The sequence below is a fragment of the Lissotriton vulgaris genome, chromosome 4_1 (genome assembly GCF_964263255.1).
Source record: "Lissotriton vulgaris chromosome 4_1, aLisVul1.2, whole genome shotgun sequence".
NCBI lineage: Eukaryota > Metazoa > Chordata > Amphibia > Caudata > Salamandridae > Lissotriton > Lissotriton vulgaris.
The window spans coordinates 2,072,397,243-2,072,423,807 of record NC_141691.1 but is presented as its reverse complement, the minus strand read 5'-3'; the positions used below and the strand labels follow the sequence as shown (position 1 = coordinate 2,072,423,807).

Sequence of the window (26,565 nt, the reverse complement as noted above, 5' to 3'; positions counted from 1 at the left end):
TCTCCTTTGGAGATTTGACCTCGTGAGCGCGCCTTGACTGCATCTAATGGGCTGTGCGCTTCCTTTAGTCAGTTTCACTTTGGCCTGCACTTTCAGAGTGAAATGAAACAATGTGTCTGGTAGTTGTTCCTGTGGAGTGCCTTCTGACCTCGTGAGCGCGCCTTGACTGCATCTAATGTGTGTGGCTTTTTTTTTCAACGTGGCCCTGGCGCTTGCTTCAGTCAGTTTCACTTTTAAGGTGCAGGCGTCAATGGGTCTGGTACTTGTTTTATTTCCATTTAATGCTCTTTGGAACAACAATTTTATATTACTTGTGTGTATTACCACTGGCCAGAAATTCAAAGACTTATATTCACGCAGGTGAAATAATACTATTGTGATTAGGGCCGATTTTTGGAGTCTGACCGTTCAGAGTGCAGAGTGGAGCTTCAGAGTGGAGCTTCAGAGTGGAGCTTCAGAGTGGAGCTTCAGAGTGCAGAGTGCAGATTCAGAGTGGAGCTTCAGAGTGCAGAGTGGAGCTTCAGAGTGGAGCTTCAGAGTGCAGAGTGGAGCTTCAGAGTGCAGAGTGGAGCTTCAGAGTGGAGCTTCAGAGTGGAGCTTCAGAGTGCAGAGTGGAGCTTCAGAGTGGAGCTTCAGAGTGCAGAGTGGAGCTTCAGAGTGGAGCTTCAGAGTGCAGAGTGGAGCTTCAGAGTGCAGATTCAGAGTGGAGCTTCAGAGTGCAGAGTGGAGCTTCAGAGTGGAGCTTCAGAGTGCAGAGTGGAGCTTCAGAGTGGAGCTTCAGAGTGGAGCTTCAGAGTGGAGCTTCAGAGTGGAGCTTCAGAGTGGAGCTTCAGAGTGGAGCTTCAGAGTGCAGAGTGGAGCTTCAGAGTGGAGCTTCAGAGTGCAGAGTGGAGCTTCAGAGTGGAGCTTCAGAGTGCAGAGTGGAGCTTCAGAGTGGAGCTTCAGAGTGCAGAGTGGAGCTTCAGAGTGGAGCTTCAGAGTGGAGCTTCAGAGTGGAGCTTCAGAGTGGAGCTTCAGAGTGCAGAGTGGAGCTTCAGAGTGGAGCTTCAGAGTGCAGAGTGGAGCTTCAGAGTGGAGCTTCAGAGTGGAGCTTCAGAGAGGAGCTTCAGAGTGGAGCTTCAGAGTGGAGCTTCAGAGTGCAGAGTGGAGCTTCCGAGTGGAGCTTCAGAGTGCAGAGTGGAGCTTCCGAGTGGAGCTTCCGAGTGGAGCTTCCGAGTGGAGCTTCCGAGTGGAGCTTCCGAGTGGAGCTTCAGAGTGCAGAGTGGAGCTTCAGAGTGCAGAGTGGAGCTTCAGAGTGGAGCCTCAGAGTGGAGCTTCAGAGTGCAGAGTGGAGTTTCAGAGTGGAGCTTCAGAGTGGAGCTTCAGAGTGCAGAGTGGAGCTTCAGAGTGGAGCTTCAGAGTGCAGAGTGGAGCTTCAGAGTAGAGCTTCAGAGTGGAGCTTCAGAGTGCAGAGTGGAGCTTCAGAGTGGAGCTTCAGAGTGGAGCTTCAGAGTGGAGCTTCAGAGTGGAGCTTCAGAGTGCAGAGTGGAGCTTCAGAGTGGAGCTTCAGAGTGGAGCTTCAGAGTGGAGCTTCAGAGTGCAGAGTGGAGCTTCAGAGTGGAGCTTCAGAGTGGAGCTTCAGAGTGGAGCTTCAGAGTGGAGCTTCAGAGTGGAGCTTCAGAGTGCAGAGTGGAGCTTCAGAGTGGAGCTTCAGAGTGGAGCTTCAGAGTAGAGCTTCAGAGTGGAGCTTCAGAGTGGAGCTTCAGAGTAGAGCTTCAGAGTGGAGCTTCAGAGTGGAGCTTCAGAGTGCAGAGTGGAGCTTCAGAGTGGAGCTTCAGAGTGCAGAGTGGAGCTTCCGAGTGGAGCTTCCGAGTGGAGCTTCCGAGTGGAGCTTCCGAGTGGAGCTTCAGAGTAGAGCTTCAGAGTAGAGCTTCAGAGTAGAGCTTCAGAGTAGAGCTTCAGAGTAGAGCTTCAGAGTGGAGCTTCAGAGTGGAGCTTCAGAGTGCAGAGTGGAGCTTCCGAGTGGAGCTTCCGAGTGGAGCTTCCGAGTGGAGCTTCAGAGTGCAGAGTGGAGCTTCCGAGTGGAGCTTCCGAGTGGAGCTTCCGAGTGGAGCTTCAGAGTGCAGAGTGGAGCTTCAGAGTGGAGCTTCAGAGTTCAGAGTGGAGCTTCAGAGTGGAGCTTCAGAGTGCAGAGTGGAGCTTCAGAGTTCAGAGTGGAGCTTCAGAGTGGAGCTTCAGAGTGGAGCTTCAGAGTGGAGCTTCAGAGTGGAGCTTCAGAGTGGAGCTTCAGAGTGCAGAGTGGAGCTTCAGAGTGGAGCTTCAGAGTGGAGCTTCAGAGTGGAGCTTCAGAGTGGAGCTTCAGAGTGCAGAGTGGAGCTTCAGAGTGGAGCTTCAGAGTGCAGAGTGGAGCTTCAGAGTGGAGCTTCAGAGTGCAGAGTGGAGCTTCAGAGTTCAGAGTGGAGCTTCAGAGTGGAGCTTCAGAGTGGAGCTTCAGAGTGGAGCTTCAGAGTGGAGCTTCAGAGTGGAGCTTCAGAGTGCAGAGTGGAGCTTCCGAGTGGAGCTTCAGAGTGGAGCTTCAGAGTGGAGCTTCAGAGTGGAGCTTCAGAGTGGAGCTTCAGAGTGGAGCTTCAGAGTGGAGCTTCAGAGTGGAGCTTCAGAGTGCAGAGTGGAGCTTCAGAGTGGAGCTTCAGAGTGCAGAGTGGAGCTTCAGAGTGGAGCTTCAGAGTGCAGAGTGGAGCTTCAGAGTGGAGCTTCAGAGTGCAGAGTGGAGCTTCAGAGTGGAGCTTCAGAGTGCAGAGTGGAGCTTCAGAGTGGAGCTTCAGAGTGGAGCTTCAGAGTGGAGCTTCAGAGTGGAGCTTCAGAGTGCAGAGTGGAGCTTCAGAGTGGAGCTTCAGAGTGCAGAGTGGAGCTTCAGAGTGGAGCTTCAGAGTGCAGAGTGGAGCTTCAGAGTGGAGCTTCAGAGTGGAGCTTCAGAGTGGAGCTTCAGAGTGGAGCTTCAGAGTGCAGAGTGGAGCTTCAGAGTGGAGCTTCAGAGTGCAGAGTGGAGCTTCAGAGTGGAGCTTCAGAGTGCAGAGTGGAGCTTCAGAGTGCAGAGTGGAGCTTCAGAGTGCAGAGTGGAGCTTCAGAGTGGAGCTTCAGAGTGGAGCTTCAGAGTGGAGCTTCAGAGTGCAGAGTGGAGCTTCCGAGTGGAGCTTCCGAGTGGAGCTTCAGAGTGGAGCTTCAGAGTGGAGCTTCAGAGTGGAGCTTCAGAGTGGAGCTTCAGAGTGCAGATTCAGAGTGGAGATTCAGAGTGGAGCTTCAGAGTGCAGATTCAGAGTGGAGCTTCAGAGTGCAGGTGCAGAGTGGAGCTGCAGATTCAGAGTGGAGCTGCAGATTCAGAGTGGAGCTGCAGATTCAGAGTGGAGCTGCAGATTCAGAGTGGAGCTGCAGATTCAGAGTGGAGCTGCAGAGTGCAGAGTGGAGCTTCAGAGTGCAGAGTGGAGCTTCAGAGTGCAGAGTGGAGCTTCAGAGTGGAGCTTCAGAGTGGAGCTTCAGAGTGGAGCTTCAGAGTGCAGAGTGGAGCTTCAGAGTTCAGAGTGGAGCTTCAGAGTGGAGCTTCAGAGTGGAGCTTCAGAGTGGAGCTTCAGAGTGGAGCTTCAGAGTGGAGCTTCAGAGTGGAGCTTCAGAGTGGAGCTTCAGAGTGGAGCTTCAGAGTGGAGCTTCAGAGTGCAGAGTGGAGCTTCAGAGTGGAGCTTCAGAGTGCAGAGTGGAGCTTCAGAGTGCAGCTTCAGAGTGCAGCTTCAGAGTGGAGCTTCAGAGTGCAGCTTCAGAGTGGAGCTTCAGAGTGGAGCTTCAGAGTGGAGCTTCAGAGTGGAGCTTCAGAGTGGAGCTTCAGAGTGGAGCTTCAGAGTGGAGCTTCAGAGTGGAGCTTCAGAGTGCAGAGTGGAGCTTCAGAGTGCAGAGTGGAGCTTCAGAGTGCAGAGTGGAGCTTCAGAGTGTCAAGAGCAATGCCAATAGCTCTAACTTTAACAAAGGCAAAACCATTGCATTGTAAATGCTTGTTATTTTACCGAATCACATGCTCATGCTGCTGCCTGGTTTGTCTACATGCACACAGGCAGAATCACTCGGTACAAAATGGCTCCTGTTCACTCGTCAGTACGGTCTTGCGCCGCCCCACCTTCCCCCTGCCAAATACATTCATTCCAAATACTGCTTATTTTCATATCAGACTGACTTCTCACATCTGGGATAGCAGGGGCACCTTCCACAGTGATTAGTGCTTCACAAAAAATAATTCTCGGCTAGCGCTCAGAAGCCTTGAAGCTTTGATTGAATGACACTGCAGTTTGATGCCCCGCTCGTTTTTTGATGCTATGCGTTCCAGACACTGATTTTATTAAGACTCACTTGGAGCTCTAAACTGTCACTTGATCTTTCTTTGGGTCATTTCGTTTGCCCGGAAGGACTAACATATCTGTGAAACCCTCTTCTTTTATAGTTTGAGCATCGTCTTCGTTTAGCAGGATAACATTATACATTTGAAAATACAAATATCCGGGAAGAGCAGAGAGCAAATCTCCGCGATGTTGGGCATTCTCCTATCATAAAGGAAGCGTGTTGGTGGGACCTGTGGCATCTAACGCATCATTTAACCCTATATGCGTGGGCACCTACCACAATAATGTATAGGATGAGTTTGTTCCGTTCCTGTTTTTAATTTGATGTAAAACTCAAATCACTGCACACTCTCTACTACACACTCTCTACTACACACTCTCTACTACAGTCACTACTCTCTACTACACATTCTGCTACACACTCTCTACTACAGTCACTACTCTCTGCTACGCACTCTACTCTCTACTACAATCTACTACACACTCTCTACTACACACTCTCTACTACAGTCACTACTCTCTGCTACGCACTCTACTCTCTACTACACACTCTACTACACACTCTACTACACACTCTCTACTACAGTCGCTACTCTCTACTACACACTGTACTACACACTCTACTACAGTCACTACTCTCTACTACACACTACTACACACTCTCTACTACAGTCACTACTCTCTACTACACACTCACTACACACTCACTACTACAGCCACTACTCTCTTCGACACACTCTATACTAGACACTCTCTACTACACACTATCTACTACAGTCACTACTCTCTACTACACACTGTACTACACACTCTACTACAGTCACTACTCTCTACTACACACTACTACACACTCTCTACTACAGTCACTACTCTCTACTACACACTCTACTACACACTCACTACACACTCACTACTACAGCCACTACTCTCTTCGACACACTCTATACTAGACACTCTCTACTACACACTATCTACTACAGTCACTACTTACTACACTCTACTACACACTCTACTACACACTCTACATTACACACTCTACATTACACACTCTACATTACACACTCTACATTACACACTCTACATTACACACTCTACATTACACACTCTACATTACACACTCTACATTACACACTCTACACTACACACTCTACACTACACACTCTACTACACTCTACTACACACTCTGCTACACACACACTCTACTACACACCCTCTACTACACACCCTCTACTACACACCCTCTACTACACACCCTCTACTACTCTCTACTACTCTACTACACATTCTCTACTACTCTACTACACACTCACTACTTTCTACTACACTCTACTACAGACTCTCCACTCTCTACTCCACACTCTCTACTCCACACTCTCTTCTTCAATCTCTCTACCTCAATCTCTCTAATTCAATCTCTCTACCTCAATCTCTCTACTTCAATCTCTCTACTTCAATCTCTCTACTTCAATCTCTCTACTTCAATCTCTCTACTTCAATCTCTCTACTTCAATCTCTCTACTTCAATCTCTCTACTTCACATTCTGTATTACACACTCTCTACTACACACTCACTACTCTCTACTACACACTCTCTACTACACACTCTACTACACTTCCTACTACACATTCTCCTACACACTCTACTACACACTCTACTACACTCACCACTCTACTACACACTCACCACCCGACTACACACTCACCACTTTACTACACACTCACTAGTCTCTACTGCTCACTCTACTACACACTCTCTACTACACACTCTCTACTACACACTCTCTACTACACACTCTCTACTACACACTCTCTACTACACACTCACTACTCTCTACTACACACTCACTACTCTCTACTACACACTCACTACTCTCTACTACACACTCTACTACTCACTTACTACTCTCTACTCACTCTCTACTACTCACTACTACTCTCTCTACTACTCACTACTACTCTCTCTACTACTCTCTCTACTACTCACTCTACTACTCACTCTCTACTACTCACTCTCTACTGCTCATGACAATGCCATTTATTTATCTGTTTCCAAAACCAACACATAAATAAAACATTTGTCATTTACAATGCCAAAAGCGCTAACTTTTGCAAAGGCGAGACCGTTGCATTGTAAATGCTTGTTGAACTATGGCGTTTGCTGCATCACGAGTCAAAAGAATACTTGGTGCCATCCTGTTTGTTTTGACAATTGTGGTGATAGCAGTGACAGCTTGGGTAGTAGAACTTGTGGTGCCTGTACGTGAACATTTGCTGCCAACTACCCCGGCTCCATCTGAACATTTTCACTTCACCTTGCCCTACCATGAAGAACGGCACCGACAGACTTATTTGAACAATAGCTTTATTCAGATCCTGCATCATACTCATAATATGACAAATACTTCCAATTGTTGGGTGTGTGGGATGTTGCCTGGTCATCAGAAGAAAGGGGGCACTCCACTCATTCCACTCCCGTTTTCGCATAATGGATCTTGCAATGCCTGGTACACTCTTCTATTCACTTTGCGATGGCCAACAAAAGGGGGGGTGCTTTTCCGTTTGAATAAAATTTGCTACCATGACCGGGATGGGTATCCACGAGCTGAGGGTACTCGATTTGAATGGGAGGAGTACCGCCCCGACAATGCCTGTGCACCTCGTATTTACAGCAACCAAAGGAATATTAATGTATCCAGTTCACATGTTATTAATGTTATTGCAACTAAAGCTGATTTGTGCATACGTAATAAAAGTACAATCCCGGTTGGAAAAAGTGAATGCAACACTACACTTACATTTGACAGCCCGAATGGCATATTGTTTGTGGCATCTCGTAATACGTACTTTATTTGTGGAACCAAAGGCTACCATCAGCTCCCGTTGGGATGGTTAGGCACTTGCTATGTATCCTTTGTATTGCCTCCTGTATTCATTGCCCCACCAATGTACCATAATGATTACATCCTTTACCATGATTTTGTACTGAATCGTGGTAAGCGTGCCGTGATCTTAGATGACATCGATCAGACTGATACTGCCTTGCAGCAGTACGTGGACCTTAATTTGGGACTGTTTTCCTTTGTGGGGGCTGCATTGAATAGCAGGAAAATACGACGATTGACCCGTGTTGTTGAGGCTGTAGCCAATGATACTGCTATTGCATTAGGAAACATTACCGAAGAACTTCAGATTTCTAGGATTGTTACACTTCAGAACAGAATGGTTCTAGATGTGGTTCTAGCTGACCGTGGGGGGCATGTAGAATCATCGGAAGCAGCTGCTGTGTATACGTGCCTGATAACTCGCCATCTGTTTATGATGCCATTTCGAAATTGCACAAGATAGCAGCTGAGATACACCCGGACAATGGAACTTGGACTCTGTCAGGGTGGTTCTGGTCTATGCTTACCACTTGGGGTTGGAAACTGTTGACGATTTTATGTATCATTGTTGGGATACTGTTCTCTATATGTTTATGTATACAATGTGGCCCAGCTTTATGTTCCATGTGTTTATCGGTTTGCATACCATCAAGGCGAGCTCTTGCTCAAAACAAAATGATGCTTCATAAAGAAGTGGCTCAAATAATGTTAATTGATATTGAAGACGAACATCCCGACTATGTCCACTATGAGGTAGCTTCAGCTAAACGCTAAAAGGGTCGTCTGTCGTAATTTGACAATGGCCGAGTTAGCGCTTAGCTGTGCTACACGTTCTTTCCCTTAACTTGGCCATATTAGAAAACGCCATCTTGTACGATACGGCGGCCATCTTAGATCATGAGCGGCCTCGTGGCCAGCATGCCCTTTAGTCAGTTGTCCGTGCCACTGACCACTCGAGCTTGCCCAGCAACAGGCTATTTTTAGTAACGGTCAAGCCCACACATGCACAGTGCTAACTGACCAGTCACCCCTCAGGAATGTGCCGCCAAACTGACCAGTGGGGTTGTAACCCCTCCCATGAGTTGGCTGTGTTCCAAAAATGACCATATATGTACATAAAGCTCTGTAACCACGTACCGCCTATCTTTTTATTACCTGTAAACTGTATAAAAGATCGAATCACACCACTGTTTGGGGTGATACTTCTTGCATTGCCGAAGGGTGCTGTAGGAATGTACCACCACCCCATGGGGTCTTAATAAACTTGTTCTTTGTACTTTTCAGTTTCCGTGCCAACAGTTCTTTCAGTGTAAGTGGGTTATCTACGGAGCATGTAGGCCTTGGGAACCCGATACCACACCGTGCTTGAGTTTATCTAACGGCACCTGCAATTTTTTAATCAAACAGAGAACCCAAGTCACATTCAATCGTATGTGAGGTAAAATTAAGGAGAAGCAGAAACACAACATCCCTTATTTACCACTTTTCATGGCATGCAGAAAGGCTGCACTGTGGATTATACCGTTTTCAGATCAATAACACTGCATGACATCCGAGTCATAAGTGAGAGGGTGGGTCCTTAAAAATAAAAGAACCCAAACATTGACCAAAACTCAACAAATAAACACAAGTGCGACAGGGCTCACATGTATCAACTTCCCTCCACAGAGCAGCCTGGATAGCAGACAATATCCCGTGTTCTGCTCCTTAAGCGTCGCATTCAACTTACGAAGGCAGGCCAGAGTGCATTTAATGGATTGGTGAATATGAAATGCTGCCACTTACTGGACCATTCCATTTATTTTAACACCCTGCTGTACTTTGAGCCGTGGTTTGTTCCCACCTAGGTAACCCACAGTTTAGTTACTATTAGAAAGATCAATTAGACACAGCAATTCATGCCTTCAGCCTGGTGAGCTTCAAAACCAAAGCAAACGTTACCCAGAACAAAGTGTTCTAGGACTCACTTCCACAAACAGCTGGTGCGAAGGGCCCATCACATCCCTTCTTGGTTGACTTGTTATTTGCACATACAGAAGAAACACAAAGGACAAAGCCAAGAAACGACAAGCCAAAGGCAGAAAACCTATGTTGCCACGAACAAGGAAAGGCTTGCAAGTAAAGGGAAAGATCTGTTGTAGATGGACTTCAATTTAATGCTTGTTCTGAGTGACCAAAGCCCGGATATTTTTCAGACAACAGTTGCCACTATCAGTGTGCTGCTCATAGTACAAGGGTTGAGAATCTAAGCCGTGAAAAGGCTTACCGAACGCAAGCCATTACTGCGAAAAGAGAACCATCCGAAATGTCTTCTGCCATGCTGATAATTATATAAATAAATGTAAGATACCATAAAAAGGATGGATTTGTAGTTCGACCCTGGTCAGCGCATGCGCTGCTCTGTGAGGCATGCTGTTTTGAGGTAGGGATTTGAAGCTATGCCCATCTTCTTATTTGGCTTCTGTTACTGTCTTGCTAAATGGTTTCTTTTCATACCGGAATAGGCATGTCAGTCCCTGCTTGGTACCGTCTTGTCTGCATTTGTAACCTTCCGTAAATACTGGACCTTTTACTTGTCTGCTTTACCTTGGCTGTGAGAACTATGTTGTTCAATGATTTGCCCATATTCCACCCACTACGTCGCAGACCACCACTCACTTTTATTTTAACTACTAATGTTGGTCCGCTTTAACTATAGTGGCCACGTTTCTTTCTATCTTTATTTTAGCAGCGTGGTCTGCTTTAACCCCTTCCATTCGGCCGCGATTCCCCTGGTGTGCTGTAAACAGCACGAACAGGGGCGGGCCGTGACGAACCCCAGCCGTCATCAGCACACGAGCACCGTAGTGCATGACGGCTGGGGTTCGTCATCAGCATGGAAGGGGTTGAGTATAGCAGCCACGCCTATTTATTTTTAAATGTTTTGTTTATTAGCGCCCATGCGGCGCTTTCAAGTTAATGGAGGCCGCGCCCCTTTCTTTAGACAAGCCGCTTCTAAAGAAAGGTGCACGGCTGCTAATAAAGTGAAAGCTCGGAATTGGGGTCATTTACAACAACAACAAAAAAAACATTTGTTGGTCAACTTGACAAAACAGATGCTTTTTTTGTCAAAGCCCCCATGCCGTGGTTTTACTTTAATGTTGGCCACACCCCTTTCTTTACATTCAGCTAGACTGATCGATCAATCAATCAGGGGGATTAAAGCGGGCTATTCACCCATGAAGGTCTCAAGGTGTTGGGGGGTGGGGGGGAGGGAGGTGCAGCTCTGGATCAGCCGAAGAGCCAGGTCTTGAGGCACCTCCTGAAGGTGTGCAGAGTGGAGGAGCGTCTAATGTTGACAGGGAGCTCGTTCCCGGCTTCGGCTGCGATGTAGGAGAAGGCTTTTCCAGAAGGGGCGCAGCCTTTATTAACATGAAAACGCAGCATGGGGCGCTTTGACACAAAAAATATTTGCAATGCAATAGGCCTCACATTTGCGAGAGGTTAAGCTATTGGCATTATATATGACAATAGCTCAAACTCACGTAAATGCAAGACCTTTTGCATTTCAAATGCTTGTTTTATCACATCACAAGAGCACAGCACCTGTGCTTTCGGTTTACATACATGAACTGTTTTCACGGATAATATAAATTAAGACTACCACGTGGTCACAGTTTAACTGTGGGCCATTGGAATTCTACTTTGCATGTACTAGTAACAGGATGTCTGCCAATTGGTAGCCTTCTCTTACATAGCACAAGTCTGTGTGGTCTGCACTGCATGTGTGCGACTCCTTGGTTACTGTTGCATACTAGTAAATATAAAATAATTAACCTTACAGTCACTTCTTAGTCAATCCAAAATGGTCATAATTAGACAATCTTGAAACAGGTTTATTGACTGTCGGCTAGCTGGAGCTTGGATACTTCCTGAGACATGAAATAGTACATTGACCAGATCGTCTTTAGGGCCAGAGAACTCCATGCAAAGAAGAGTAAGTCGTTAAGGCAGAGAATCTGCAGAAGACGCATGAGAATTCTCCACAGTTATTCAGGAAATAAATTCCATGGTTTGAAAGATGCATATGTGGTTTCAAGCTTGCCGCAGTCATCTGCAGAGATCTGAATGTCATGAGTTTGAATGCTGGCAGGAGGTACCTATCAGTACCTCCTGAACAACATTGAGAGCACCTTGAAATGTATTCTAGAGGCAACGAGGAGTTGGACTAGAGCTCTCTTTGCTGATAGAGTGAGGTTTGATTTGAATCAAGCATCTCAGGTACCAATGAGAAGAGTGGTTGATGAGATTAGAAGACACGAAATGGAAGGCAGTAAGGCCTTGAGGAGGAAAGCATACATGGGTGGGGGGAGACAAGAAATTTGTAAAAAAAAAAAAAGATTGGAATAGGGTTGCCTACGTTGCTAAAGGGGGAAGAGAAACAAAATGGGCAGTGGTAGGAGAGGAGAGAGATGGGACAGAGGTGGCACCAGAAGGAGGGTACTGGTGAGGTACACGTTTGAGGAGAAGCTGGAGGCACAGTCACCTACTGATAGGCCTCATTGGGACTGAATTGTGTGAGGGGATGGGGATGGTCCAGAAATTACTTTAGGAGCCCGGAAGGACACAGGCTGCAGTGAGGTGATGAGGTTGCTACAGCACCAGCACCAAGTGTGCTCATTAAAGAAGCGAGGAGCAGCCTGCACCTTTCCAGAAACTGCAGAATACTAGCTCTCCCCACTTAAGTAGGCGGGCACATCAGTGTCATATGGGAATAGATTGTGGGTTTCATCCACGTTTTGTGGGGGTGGTGGAAGTTTGAAGGGGATAGTCGGAGTGAAAGGCTGATTGAAGTAAATCATTGAAGGAAGTGCAGAAGGTGACATCATAGAAGAGGACAAGGCACTGTTGACTGTCCGCAATAAAAAAAAGATCGACTCGAGTTAGCTGGTATGAGACAAGGGCATTATTTTGTCGCTGCCAGAGACTAACACAATGGACCTACGGTCAGTTGTAGGATTGATACAGTGCTTGCTTCATGTACGCCAATACCTTTGCTGAGAAGAGAACTATCTGACAAAAGAAACAGCTTGCACTGTTTGCTTCAAATTGTAAGTCTTTGGCAAAAGAAGTGGCACTTTAGGCCAGAAATTGAAGAACTCAGCTGGATCATATGAAAAAATGTGGTACGCTGTGAGGGTCTATAACAGAAAATGTTTGTTAAACAAGACAACGGCTGACAGTGAATCCTTTGTCTTACTGTGTATAGAAGGAGAACAGCAGGGCATATGTTTTTAGGTTGAGCCTAGAGCAGCGCATGCGGTGTTGCTCGATCTTTAGTAAAGGGCAAAAAAAAGTGCTACCTACCAGAGTTTAGCTGGCCTGAAGCATGAGTGCAGGAGTGCATGTGTGCGTGCACGCGCAGCCGCCATCTGTCTCCTCCGTCACGGGTCATTAAGTTGCTTTCCCCTCTGCCTTCGTCTGATCACTTTAACTTTCACTTTCGTGGCTTGGCTGGCTTGTTTTATGTAAACTAACTGCAGACCTACGCAAATTAGCCCTTTAAAATTAACAGCACAAGCGCACAGTCTACAATGGCCCATGCAGCGTCTCCCGCCACACTGTAGGTTTCAGCTAGGCACCCTCTTTCACTTTAACACGGGCTCACAGTCAACAATGCTCCCCCCTCCCCCAAAGGCACCACGCTGTAAACATCTTAACTATCATTAAAATGAGTTCCCGGTCTCGCATGGATTGGTTCCTATGTAAAAATTGCAGGCATTGTTTTCTTCTCTTTTCATTTGAGGTATTTGACCGTTATAAACGAGTCTCTTTAAATGTCTTAGTGAAAATAATCACATTACCAAACGTGTCAACTGATTAGGAGTCGCTCGGATTTGGGCAGACCAAACAGGCTGTGCCAGGCATGTCCTGCTGTTTTCTTCCATCTATACTGGCATTTCTGGCTGAGATTTTATTGCATAGAAGTATTTAATCCCTCAATTTAGCAGTCCGTAGAGTGCCAGAGAGCGCAAAGGAACACTTGGGAAACACAAGGGGTGAGAGTGCGAGCGTGTAGAGGCAGGCTGTGAGGAGCTGGTGGAATACACTTCGAGACTACTTCAAGCTCTTTAGTTTAATGGTCTTTTGAAAAATCTGCACTGCTATTTCTGGTATCCTCCAGTTGCAAAACAGCATGTGCGTCCAGCGGTGTAAGAATGTGATGAGGGGCCTTGAGGCTTCCTTTTCTCGCAGATATTCAGTGACCTTGGCCTGAATTAGGGGACCCCCTCTAGGGTTGGGGTAGCCTACTGTAGGCACCCTCCCCACCCCCGTCCGATGGGAGCCTGTGTTTCGCCGCTGAGTGCCAATAGCAGTTATTATGCCCAATTGCCATCTGCTTTTCAGGACTATTTTGTTTGCAAAACTTGTTTTAGGCGAGAAGGTGATGATTTCAGACTACTTTTTCAGAGGAAAGAGGAAGACCTTGGTACTGGGGCAAGGGCACACATAAACAACCACGCACACACACCACACACACAGCCACACACACACTAACACACACAACCACAAGCACACACACAACCACAAATACAACCACACACACACACACAACCACACCGTCAGTGCACTTTTTCACCAGACACCGTCAGTGCACGCTTTCACCAGGCACAAACCCCACCAGCCGTCAGTGCACGCTTTCACAGGGCACAAACACCACCAGCCGTCAGTGCACGCTTCCACCAGGCACACACCACCAGACATCAGTGCACTCTTTCACCAGGCACACACACACCACCAGCCATCAGTGCACGCTTTCACCAGGCACACACACACCATCAGCCGTCAGTGCAAGCATTCACCAGGCACACACACCACCAGCCGGCAGTGCGCGCTTTCACCAGGCACACACACCACCAGCCATCAGTGCACACATCAATTGTCAACACGTCCACAATTATCTATTGTAGCAATCGCAGTATGGCGCACTTTACTTTTAAACAAATTCATCTAAAGCGCTGCATGCCACCATTGCTACAAAAATAAATACATTTTTTTGGCCTACAATTTATAGACTTTTGTTGCAATTGGTGTTGTAATATTTAGCAATGCCAATAGCACAACCTTAATTAATGTGAGACCTATTGCATTGCAAATGTTTGTTTCATTATGGATGGTGGCCATGCCTCTCTCCCAGTCGTCAGGTCTATTAGTCAACTTACTGGAGAGACCGATGAGCCATGTCGGCCACACACTAGATGGGTTATGAATATTAGGATTTTTTTTTTAAAGGCAACGAAGCTAGTGAGCATTTGAAGATCTTATACTGGAACAGTATACTTTAAAGAGCTAACATACTATACAGTATCAGCAACCGAGAAAACCGAATAAGCCCATTCAGCCTTGGATTTTTTGTGTGTGGTTGTATGCACACAACCCACAGGTTGTGAAATATCTAGATATATTTATTTAGGTGGGTGGGCACATTAATTGATGTAATGGGTTTATTAAAACACCTCTGTAATGAGATGGTTGTACAGTTGGCGAGGCATGATCTAGGATGCTCCACAATCAATTAGCTATAACGTCCACATCATAATGAAACAAATGAGAGTACAAATCTGGAGGAAAAAACACTACAACCCCATCCAGAGGTTAATATCTACTGAAATCCACCCCAGATCATGCACACTGCTTTCTACCCCAAATGGTTTGTGGCTATTTACAATTTGAACTTGGTTACAGGCACACATATCTAAACTCTCCTGTTCCTACACTGATTAGCAAGAGAGGCTTGTTTACTGATCCTGTAGGGTAATCAGCTGGGTCCAACTCAGGCACCACACACCTATTTCCTTCATCAAGTGATGGGTTATTCCATATTGATGTCTATCTAAGGAATTCCAAAGAAGACCTTTCCAGTCAATTGTATTTCTTTATTTCCAGCATTAAACAAATAGACAGGTCAGTTAAGTATTTTTTTAAAGAATCTAAAACATCCCTGCGCTGGCAAACTAAAAAGGTATTTAAGGAATTCCAGTCCATTTACAGAAGGTGGGTGTGAGAATATTGTGGTAACTCCAAGTGTACACACCTCCTCAGTGAGGCCAGCTGATGGAGCGCGACTCGTCCTTGACAATAAGTGCATAGCACTAAAGAACATTCCAGATCGCCTAAAGATCTAAACAAACTTCAGGGCCTATTTCATATCCATAATAATATTATAAAGAGAGAGCCCAAACCTTTGAGGTGGGTAAGCTCCGGAACTACAGCGCCAATCAGAACACCCAATACAGCATTGGAAAGGTGAGTATAAGCAGATGGACATAGGCTATACACCAGCCTAATATATACATTACATATACATTACATATTACGTATATCACTGCTGTTCCGTCAGGGACTGCCTGCCTCTCTGGTTCCGGAAGGTGCCAAGCGCCACAAGGACATGACGAAAGTGCCTCTGGTACCTTTTTTAGAAAAAAAAACCTAGAACCAGGGAAGCAAGCAGTCCCTCTGCGCCATAGTGTGAAACATTTATTCACGTCGCAAGGACACGACTGAAGCGTCTCTGGTCTTTTAACAAATAAATGAAAACGTACCATAATGCCTAAATAATAGACAACAGCTAAAGTCAACGCCTTCAAGTTCCAATATCAGGAGTCGATTGCATATGACTTTTTTAACCAAAGAGGGGAATATACAAAGCCCAAATCTTTACTAAAACACTCTCCGGTGTGATTAATAACGAAAATTGGACCACATTCGAAAGAGAATCTCAAGGGAGAACATATTGACCCACTAACTACGACAGATAAATGTTGTCTTGACAAAGGTGGATAAAAACGTGGAAACCCACCGAAACGCGTTGACGCACCATAACAGTATAATTCATGACTCATACATCTTTGTTGATATGCTATTCTGTGGTGTGCATAACATAGGTGTTGTAAATAGAGTTAGAATATACATTTAGTACTGTACAAGCTTCATGTCTCACTGTGTTCTGTCTTTATGTTTCAATCTTGCTGGTCAATATTGAATGTCAAACAGTTTTATTGTCGTTTTCTTTTTAAATTTTGCTACAGTGGTTCTTGTATGTCCACTTTTTTAACATTTGTATTTTCAATAAATTGTTAAGAATTCTTTTTACATTAGTGAATCTTTTCATTGTTTTTTTGACCTTCGTGCTTTGCTTATCTAGCTCTGTTCAAGGGAATTCTTTCTTTGTACATTGATCAGGGGCGTCGGCAGGAGCGGACACACACGTTCGCATTCTGCGGAAAGGACAACAAACCGCAGAGCACACGCTCACCTTCCGCGCAACAGAAAGAGCGGTTCTGAGCAGCCGCACAGGCAAGTCGCATGAAACAATACTTGTACTATGACATGAACTTTTAAAAAAACTTTGCCTTGCCAATTCTAACCATTTAAGACATTCTTTTTCGTACCCGGACAACGTCAGGACGGGCTGCTAGTAGGAACATACAGTTGCAGACTCTCAACTCTGGCTACCTGCGGCACTCTTACGGTTACTTACAAATATAAACAACGCTTACCTGCAGAGGGTGGGCACAGCCCCATTCGACCCAACCAAGAAGTGGAAGATGCGCACTAAGATCTCCACAGGAAGCTGTTCTCCCCAGCGGCCATCGCGGGGGCGTCTCAGGAGTGGGTGCATATGCTCATCATCCTGGTGCACGCTGCGTGTTTGTGTTTCCGTGATACTGGTTCCTGGCTCAACTGTCAGTTTTCTTCTTTTGCGAGGAGGTGTTTTCCCCTTCCCGCCTTGCTTTGGCTTCTTTTTTAGAGTTTTCTTTTTCCTCTTGGATGCTTTCTTGGTTGGACGGAAATCCAAGATGCGCTCCTCATTATTGGAGATGATAAGCAACATGTCATTGTCCGTCTCCTGGACAAAATATTTTGGGACTCGCTGCCTGGGGGTCTTACGAGCCTTCTTTTTCTTTTTTGAACCATGAGAACTTTCAGCAGACTTAGGCTTTGCCTGGTTCTTGCTTGTGCTACCTGCACCTGCTTTTCTCTTCCTGGGAGGACGTGTTCCATTGCTGGATGAAGGTTCTATAGTCGGTCCATCATGCGACACTGGGTCAGAGGTGTTGTGATCAAAGGCTTCCACTGTTGCTAACTTTGCAGTTACTGAGGTCCCACATAACTGGGAATCTTTCATTGTTGCTAAGGCTGGTGCTTTTAAGGTCTCAGGGGCCTGAAAGTCTTCAACGGCCACCAACTGTGCAGCTCTTATAGTCTCATGGTCACAAGCTTCTGCCACTGCTGCCGAGTGTCCTGCTTCTGGGGCTCGAGCCTCTCCCACTGCAAAGGATTGCCTACGACCCTGATCTTCCATTGCTGCTGACTGCCAAACTCTGGGGGCCTGACCTTCTACCCTTGCAAAGGAATGCCTAGGGCCCTCACCTTCCACAGCTGCTGAGTCACCAGCTCTCGTGGTCAGAGCTTTGTTCACACATACAGACTCTCCTGCTCTCTGTAGTTGGGCTTTTTTCACTAATGCCAACTCTCCATCTGTGTGTGCACCACAGACATCCTCCTTTGTTGACCTCCCTTCTTCATCTGTTAAGGTCCCAGATTCTTCGGCATCTTCCATTTAAATAACGAAGGCCACAGGTGGAACCCAGCAGTGGCTCGGATAACCAGCTTCAGTGTTCTACAGGAAAAAGACAAGAACGTGAATCTGTTGACTTTTTAAGTGCTGCTGCACACAGTTACAACACAAGTGCTAAACATCGTCATCATTACAATGAAGTCACAAGCGGTGTACGTGCTGCAGTGTCGTACTTTTTGGATTCTTCTATTCACTTTATGGCTATCCCCATGTGAAAGCGTGCAAGAATAACTTCGGTGACAAATGTAGCTCAGTGGCTCAGATAACCCTCTCTGACAGCATTCTGTTGACTCTCTGTGTAGCCTTCTCCCTGTGTAGCTAGCCAAACCTGTCCTAGTCAGTGGGTGTGAGTGGAGAGGAGAAGAAGAGAGTGCTTGCTTGGATAAGCATGTGCACCCTATCGATGGCAGAGTCAGCGCGACCATGAAGATCAAGCCTGTGAATATTGCCATGTCCGCTTGTTATTTATTTTCCAAATGTTGCCTTACGGCCTTATGAGAAAACAGTTGGGGCACAGCCTTGGGACACAGAGCCAGACAGCGCAGGGGCAAAGGTATAGCCTTTATGCCAGCTACCTTTTTCTAGCATGAAACCTATTGTTGATGTGTGATGTTGTATTTTGGGAAAGGGTCATGACCTAATGGGCATCTGTTCTCATAAAGCTCAGCAAAGCCTTGTTTTTGGATTTCTTTTGAGACAGAGGCTGATCTAAAATGGATTCCGAAGATCTGAGTATGGAACAGGATGGAGTCAAAACAGGTTGTAAGCAACGGCCAATTCAAAGAAGCAAAGTTAGGATTGGATTGGTACCATGAAAAGCAATGCAGGAAGGCGCAGCACAACTGGTAACATAATGTAAGGCTTTGCAGGATTAACAGTGTGTGGATTTGAACAAATTAATCAAATTGAAATGGAGTTTACTATGATGGCCGTTGGGTACCTTGTGACTCGTGCTGCCGTGGCGATACAGCATACTTTGACCTGGCTTTAAGGACAATGCACCTCAAAATCTTTGCTGTTCTATACACCAGATGGAGCCACAATGGTTAAAAACAGATGCAAGCCAGGCCTCACTTAACTCAGATGGCACCAAAAAAGGAAACAGCATAGGCGATAAAATCAGATGAAGAGGCTCAGTCCACCTTTTTGGGATGCAGCTAAGGCTTTGATTCTGTGGAATGGCTATTTCTTTTGACTGTGATTAAGTGAATGGGAAACACTATGATTAAATGGATCACACTCCTCTATACTAAGCCCAATGCTGCAGACAAGGTCAAAGGCTTGCTGTATTCCCGGATACCAATCAGTATCGTGATTATACAGGTCTGCCTATTATCGCCCATACTTTTTGCCTGATGGTGGAACCTCTTGCTAGTATTTTAAGAGACTACCCCCATCAGAGGGGTATCATGTTTGGTTTCTGTAAAATAGTTCTTTCAATTTATGCTGATAGCATTCTCTTAATAGTTAAAAAGCCTAAGCGAAATTATGACCCCATTATTGAGGCGATAAATGTGTTTCACAGGAAATCTACCTTGCACATAATTGGTCAAAGTTAGTAATGCTTCTATTGGCAAGATGTACGTTAAATCCTGGCCTGCAAGTATCCCTGAAATGGCAATTTGAACCCGTGAGACAACTGGTTATTCAATACCACTGGGACATGACAGCCCTAATCACAGAAAACTATGGGCTGAGTATAACCTTCCTCACTAAGCTGATCAAACAATGGATCAAACTCATATTCTCTGTTGGAGTAGAATCACATCAATAAAAATGGCACTACTGAAGTTATTATATTTCAAAATATCCAGACTTTACTAAACCTGGCCTTCTTTGACCAATTAAGATCACTAATGACTTGGCATGGGCAGAGCGCCAGCCAAGAATGCATAGTACTGCCTTAAAAAAGGAATGGCTTTCTGGGCCCCAATTTTGAAGTTTATTATCTGGGTTCAGGTCCAGTTTAAGGGTATCCTACCGTGAGGAAGTCCCTACATTGGGGCTTAAAGAGGGGTTGGGCAGCCCCAATGTCGCAGTGAAATGTTATACTGAAAAAATCCTGTCGCCTTACTGCTGAGATTCATACAGTGGATTGTGTTGTTTTGGCGTGGTCCAATTTGGTGAAATTGATTGGCAGGGAGGTAGTATATTCGTTGAATCTGCCCCTGGCCAATAACCCTGGGATGCTGATGACAGATGAGGAATTAGACAACTATGTGCCAAATAACTTAACATCATGGGTGATCTATTTGATAATAAGCAATTTTGACTTTGGTGGAATTTTTGGAGAGAGGTATGACACATCCAAGGCTATTCTGGCATACCAGAGGCTATGCTGCCTGACATGAGAGATGTATACCTCTATGCCACGCAATCCTATGGAACAGAGCCTACATTATCACTGCCCTGAATCCTGCTAAATTAATTATACTCATGTACACTAACTTGGTGACTGGACCGCTGCTGAAGAGCTATCTTCAAGGTCTAAATGGGAGCTAGACTTAGGGTGTGATATAACTGATACACAATGGGTATATTGTCAAAACATCAAAGATATCCTGTTGAATGGTAATTATAGGCTAATCCAGTTAAACAAAGGCAAATGCACAACTTTAATTTTATTATGCTATATAACGGTATCTTGTATTCATACCTACAGTTCTTATGTCTTAAATAACTATCAAACTGGATATTACAATACCAATAGGTGAACGTTTTTAAAATGCAAGACCTATTGCATTGCAAATGCTCGTTATTTACAAGCGCCCAATGCTGCGCTTTCACAGTAATAGATGACATGCCCCTTTGTTTAGACGATCCGTGTCTTAAGAAAGGGCCGCAGCAGCTATTAAAGTGAAGGCGCTGTTTGGGGCACATTTACCCTCCAAAAAAGAATGCGCTTGTCAAGTTGACAAACAAATGTTTTTTTAAGCACCACCTTAAAGAACGCCTGGTGTGCTAAAAGTTGCAGGAAAGCATGTCGTGCCAGCAGTAGGTGAAACTCATTAAAGACAAGCATTTGCAATGCAATTGGTCTCGCCTTTGGGACCTTATATGTATTAAGCTATGCAGCACATTAGCCTGGGTGCTGAAACATCTTCTGTTCTTTAACATGGAGGGAAAGTAAGCACCAAACTGCGTGACACGTCAGGTATGGAAACACATGGAGAGAAATATTACTTTTCAGCGGGAAATGGTATAGTCCTAAGCTCTGTTTTTAATATAAAAGCAGGGCCTTCAGTGGTCACCTCACTGAAAATATAAGATTTGAAAAAAATATTGTCGTCTAAGGGTGCTTGTGGGAGATAATTTCTATTGACTGGAATCTAGAGAAAGCTAAAGTGATTCTGGTATTTTACTGACCTCTGCTGGTTGTTTTCTATCAAGAAAGTTAAATAGAGGCAGTTGTCAGAAAATTTAAAAAAATAAAGTCCCTTAGCAGAAAGCAATTCTGGTATTTTACTGACCTCTGCTGGTCGTTTTCTATCAAGACAGTTAAATAGAGCCAGTTGAACAGAAAAAGAAGTCCCTAAGCGGAAGCAGACAACTACTAGGGCTGATCTCCAGAGCCTACAAAGTACATACACCTGTAAGTATATACTAAAATATATATACTAAAGTATATACAACAGATCTTGAATGCACGACCTAAAAATGAGGTAAACTAAGACAACCCAAGCGATTTTACACCAATTGCAGGATTGCAATGCTCATTAAAGTGCTAGGAAGAAGAGTTACCTAATATCTTCAGGAACATATGGACACCACAGGTGTACTGGATGCCTGTATGCTTGGATTTTCGACCCCCCAAGGAAAGGAAACAATTTTTCCAATGAATGTTATATCTTCCTTGGCACCCACATCACCTAACTTTGTTCCTATCTAAGTTGATTGCTGCATTTGGCAAGGAGGCCGTTCGCATTCACTCAGTGATTTTAGCTACTTAGATACACTGCAAAGGGCTGCCTTGGCATAGATATAATCCTTCCGCAGCAATGGCACCAGTAGCACATATCCTGAGCCGGACTTAGCCTCATCCGTTGAGCTGTCCTGCGTAGCTCATATGAGATCCCTATTTTCGCCTAGTCTGCTTAATGTGTTCGTGAAGACCAAATTAAAATGCATGGTGCTGAGTTTCCACTCATATAATCTGATGATAAACAGATCATTGTACACCCAGAAGGACCCTTGACCAAAGTGACTACAAGACAACAAAATCTTTGTGAAATGTAGTTTGTTACATCCAAACACTGCCAAAATGAGAGTGAGCAACTACTTCCAGTTCATTACAGACACTGTTTCCAGTCCCGAACATTTGTGTGATAAATCTAATGGATTTTGGGTGTTGTAGTTGTGTTGTGTTTCATTGGACTAATTAGATCAACAGACCTGAAATCAACGACTCAGGACTTAGAGACAATGTCTGTTGTGTTCGGTGGTCACCCCAGCCATAACCGAAGTCATCATCTTTATGAATAAAATAAAACCTGCAAATGACACATATTATTATACAATGTAAGTATATATTCCCTGCTGCTATTGCCATTCGTCCTGCTCAGGAGACTTATGTCATAATTGTTCTGGTAGGTGTGCCAGTGCCACCAAGATTTGGTTAGGTTGCTCCCCAACAAAGTTCTTGACTCTTCTGGAGATTGATGGGGGTTCCCCCAAAGGGAGTCTGCTTTGATCATGGGTGTCTACTATCCTTATGGACAAGTCATAATTGGAGCTGGCGGCAGCTCTGCATGAGTACGCTGAGGCCACTGCAGGGTGGTGAGCAGTGCCATAGAAATGTCCAGAATAAATGAATTAGCTCTGGGGTGCTTGATGGGGGCACACCATGTCTCTGGTCAGTGAAGTGCAAACCCATTCAGTGTTAGCGTGTACATGAGGTGTTGGGGTGCCACTGGCCAGCTAACCTTAGCATGTGTGAAGCCTTAAGTTGTGGCTTGCCTTTAAGACATTTGCAGGCATTTCTGATAGCTGCCTCCCCTTTGACCCTCGGTACGTCCCCGTGATGCTCATCCTCTTTTCCCTCCATGCACAGGCCATTGAAGTCAGGTCTTGTGCTTCCGTTTAGGAGAAAAGAGGAGTCCTTTGTCTTCACCCCATTGGTTGGAGCAGGCTCCAGCAGGCCTGTCTACGGCCTGTAAGAAGAGACACATTTTAAAAAGAAGAGGCCGAGACCCGAAGCAGTGGCAGTTGTTGCCAGGTGATACAAGCACTCATGTCTCGTGCAGCACTTGAATGTTTGCAGGGAACCAACCAAATTCAAGTGCCCTTTATACTGCACAGTTGAGAGCCTTGGTAACCAAGCATCCCTAACACACTCTCTCAGAAGCCATTGTGCGGGGGCCGTAAGGATGCACATACACTTCAGGCAGGGCCCGGCCCACAAGAGGCTATTTTTGGGCCTGGACATAGGTACGCGGATGTCTTTGTTAGAGGGGACAGCACTGGCCATCCTCTTCACAGGGGAGGCGTTTGTGAATGACCACAAATAAATACATGTGTAGGTGTGCCCAGACTCAGAGGCCCACCCTCCTTCCCAGTAAATCTTCATATGAGTAAATCAAGTGTAAAACCAACCGGTGTGAATTGCAAGAGTGGGGTTGCACTTGTAAACACCCTGTTTGCATGTGTAGGCCAAATGTACACACACAGATAGCTAGCTTGTGTGAATCAGGCCCACTGTGCAGCCCTCTGTACCACAGTACTCCCATTCCTCCCTCCTGCAGGCTGTCACTGCCTGTGACTCTTGATTTCTGCAGTCACTGCTGGCGGCCTCCTCTCCTCCTGAATGTCTGTCACTGGCTGTGACTTCCCCCTGAAGGTCTGTCAGTGCTTGTAATCTCCTCTGAAGGCCTGTCACTGTCAGAGTCTTCTTCTCGCGAGTCTGTCACTGCCTGCCCCCTCTCCCTGTAGTCCGATTGCTGGTCACCGCACATCTGTGATTGCTATCACTTTTTTGTCCCTTCAAGGTCAGAGCTGCTACATTTCTGTGCCTGTCACCGCCCCTCCTCTCAGCAATCTGCGGAGATCATTGCCAGGCCTTCCTTTACTATATGTGGCACTCCATTAGACTACCTTGCCCAAGATCACACAGTATGAGGTTCAAAGGAATATTAAACATTTCGAGGGTCAAATAATGCAGGGCCAGGTGATCCTGTTCTTTATAAAACCAGTAAATCTGTACCGAACCAAATAACATGGCCTTGCCACGTACCACGCCTACCTGTGAGCGAAACACAAACGGAATAAAGTGCCCACCGAGCAGTTCACGAGCAGAGCTGTGTGTGGGAGCCAGTACTTGAGAAGTGCATGAGAAGTGAGGTAGGGTACTCGAACAGTAGGTCCTGGAGAATATGAGAATGGATGAGCATCGGCGAGATGTCTATTTGCCCAGTACAAAAACAGAGTAGGGTGCATGGCATGATGGAGGTACATTGGCAGAGCTGTGTGCACCTCAGTACAGGAATAGTAGATGGCAGTGCAGATCAGATTTTAGGTGTATGTGTGGGGGTCGTACCACTAAAGTAGCAGAGGGTACATCAGGTGGGGAATTTTGCTTTCCGTACATTACATCGTTGAATTGATACCTGGATGCCACTGCCTCTACTTGAAGGGAAGGTACAATATACAAATTAAGAGTCTGACAGGAGTAGTATTTGGGGTTCCCTTTGCCACGCCTGTATGAGCGACAGGCTTCTCATATCTGTACCCCAGAACGTCTGGATTTGTCGTACCCTGTGATTAGACAGGAAGTGAAGTATTTTGTAGAAATTGATGGGTGCCCTCAGGGTTGCCCAAGCAGAAGTATAATATGATAGTAGACACTAACAAAGCCAGTCATTTTGAAAATATTTTTGCCAAAACAAAGGGAACGGGTTAATGCAGAAGCAGCGAAAGCTTCCCTTAAATACAGAAAAGGTACAACTAAGGCAACAGCAGGGCGTGCTCTCCCCCTCCCCCCCTAAACACTTATGAAACATGACATTGTTTTCCAATAACTTGTTGGAATTGAGTAAACAACGGGTGCAGCAGGTGCGGTGGCACCGGGGGCCAAGGGATGTTTGAGGCCCACTGCTCTCAAATTATGGCGGTATTTTGTTTCACAGCTAGAGGATTGGGCAGCCCATTTTCCTTGCTTGCACCAAGTCACATGATAGTCACCCGTGCCACGCTAGCGGTCATGGGAAGAGAATCAAGGAAACAATCTCAGAGTAAACCGGGGATATTGATAAGTCCCTCCCAGTGATCAAAGTTCTGCAGGATTCAGCCCTGGCTTCTAGTGGCCATTCACTCGTACTTTCTAAAGCTTCACTGATGGCGCTCTCCAAAACCTCTCGCTCAAAGCAAACAAGAGGACTTGGCACACGGGGGATGTAAAGCGGGAGCGCACGATTTGTTATCCCAGAGACTCCAGCACTTGTATGCCTCCTACAGCCTTTCACAGCCTCCCCTGGGGAGGGACTTCCGCCTGCTGCGGGAAGCCCGCGCCCACAAAGGGACTGGACGAGAAGGGCAGAAGGCGGAAGTCTCGCCCCAGGGGAGGCTGTGAAACGCTGTAGGCACGTAGGAGGAGCAGAGGCCGCCGATGCAAGTGAGGGAAGCCCCGCATGACGAAGCCTGTAGCCCGGTGAGTGGGGCGGGTGGGGCTTAGTTGTAGGGTGTGTGTGTGTGTGTGTGTGCCTGTGTGTGTGCCTGCGTGTGTGTGTGAGTGCCTGCGTGTGTGTGTGCCTGTGTGTGTGTGTGCATGCGTGTGTGTGCGTGTGGCTGCGTGTGTGTGCCTGTGTGTGTGTGCCTGCGTGTGTGTGCTTGCGTGTGTGTGCATGTGTGCATGCGTGAGTGTGGCTGTGTGTGTGCGCGCGCCATTAAGAGAGACCAGAGGCTGACTTGCTGTTCACAGTTTTTGGGAAGCACGTTCACAGACCAGAATCTGCTCATGCACCGGTCTGTACCACTTGGAAGGCAACACAACCACAATAAGTGTCGCTGGGACCAGCGCTTCCTGCAGCAACGCCAGGCGAGACCTAAAAATGGTGCTTAAATAAGCCGTATCGTGTAACAACTGAAGTAAATGGGCTAGTCCTCATGGGAGGTTACAAATGAGGACAGAACAGTACTAAGGAGGGATTAACAAGCCTATTAACGAATCAGAAGGCAGCATCTACAAAGGACAATGCAACAAGACAAAGACAAATATGGGCGGTGTGAGGAAGTGGCCGTTTTAGAGGACAATCGTACCTTGCCATGGACTAAAAGTGGACTGCAACACCCACAATCCTTTACTGTCTCTTCTCAGGAAAACGGGAACGCCGAGTACCGTAACCCGGAAGAGGAGGAGGAACTACCCGGATGTGGTACGGCAGAACGAATGACAGAACGCCATAACGAGGCAAGGGCGGAGACAACCGTTGTCCACGCCGGAGACGGAGAAAGGAGTACAGAGAAGGAGACCGAAGACGCGGGACCCGAGGAGACCCAGTTCAGCCCCGAACAGGACGTCGAAGACGACAGCTGGTGCGAGGACTGGTGGTGTCCGGTGGATGCTGGAGAGCGGCCGTGACTCTAGGAAGAGTTACGGCAGGGTTGGTGAGTAATACCGACTCGAGGGAAATTGTATCGGGAAGCGGGAGGAAGAAGACACGGGGAGGGAAATTGAGTGTTCATGACCGTTGTTTGTTAAGGGCGTGGGCGT

At 46.2% G+C, this 26,565-nt stretch overlaps 1 protein-coding gene across 1 annotated transcript in view; it reads right to left on the bottom strand.

Annotated features, from left to right (window-relative positions):
* FBXL6 (F-box and leucine rich repeat protein 6) overlaps nt 1–26,565 on the bottom strand; it is a 169,124-nt gene that overhangs the window by 106,363 nt on the left and 36,196 nt on the right. The window contains exon 2 of the mRNA XM_086966505.1: nt 16,780–17,903. Coding sequence (XP_086822631.1) covers nt 16,780–17,843 — 1,064 coding nt within the window. The 5' untranslated portion in view covers nt 17,844–17,903. The remainder of the gene's footprint in view (nt 1–16,779; nt 17,904–26,565) is intronic.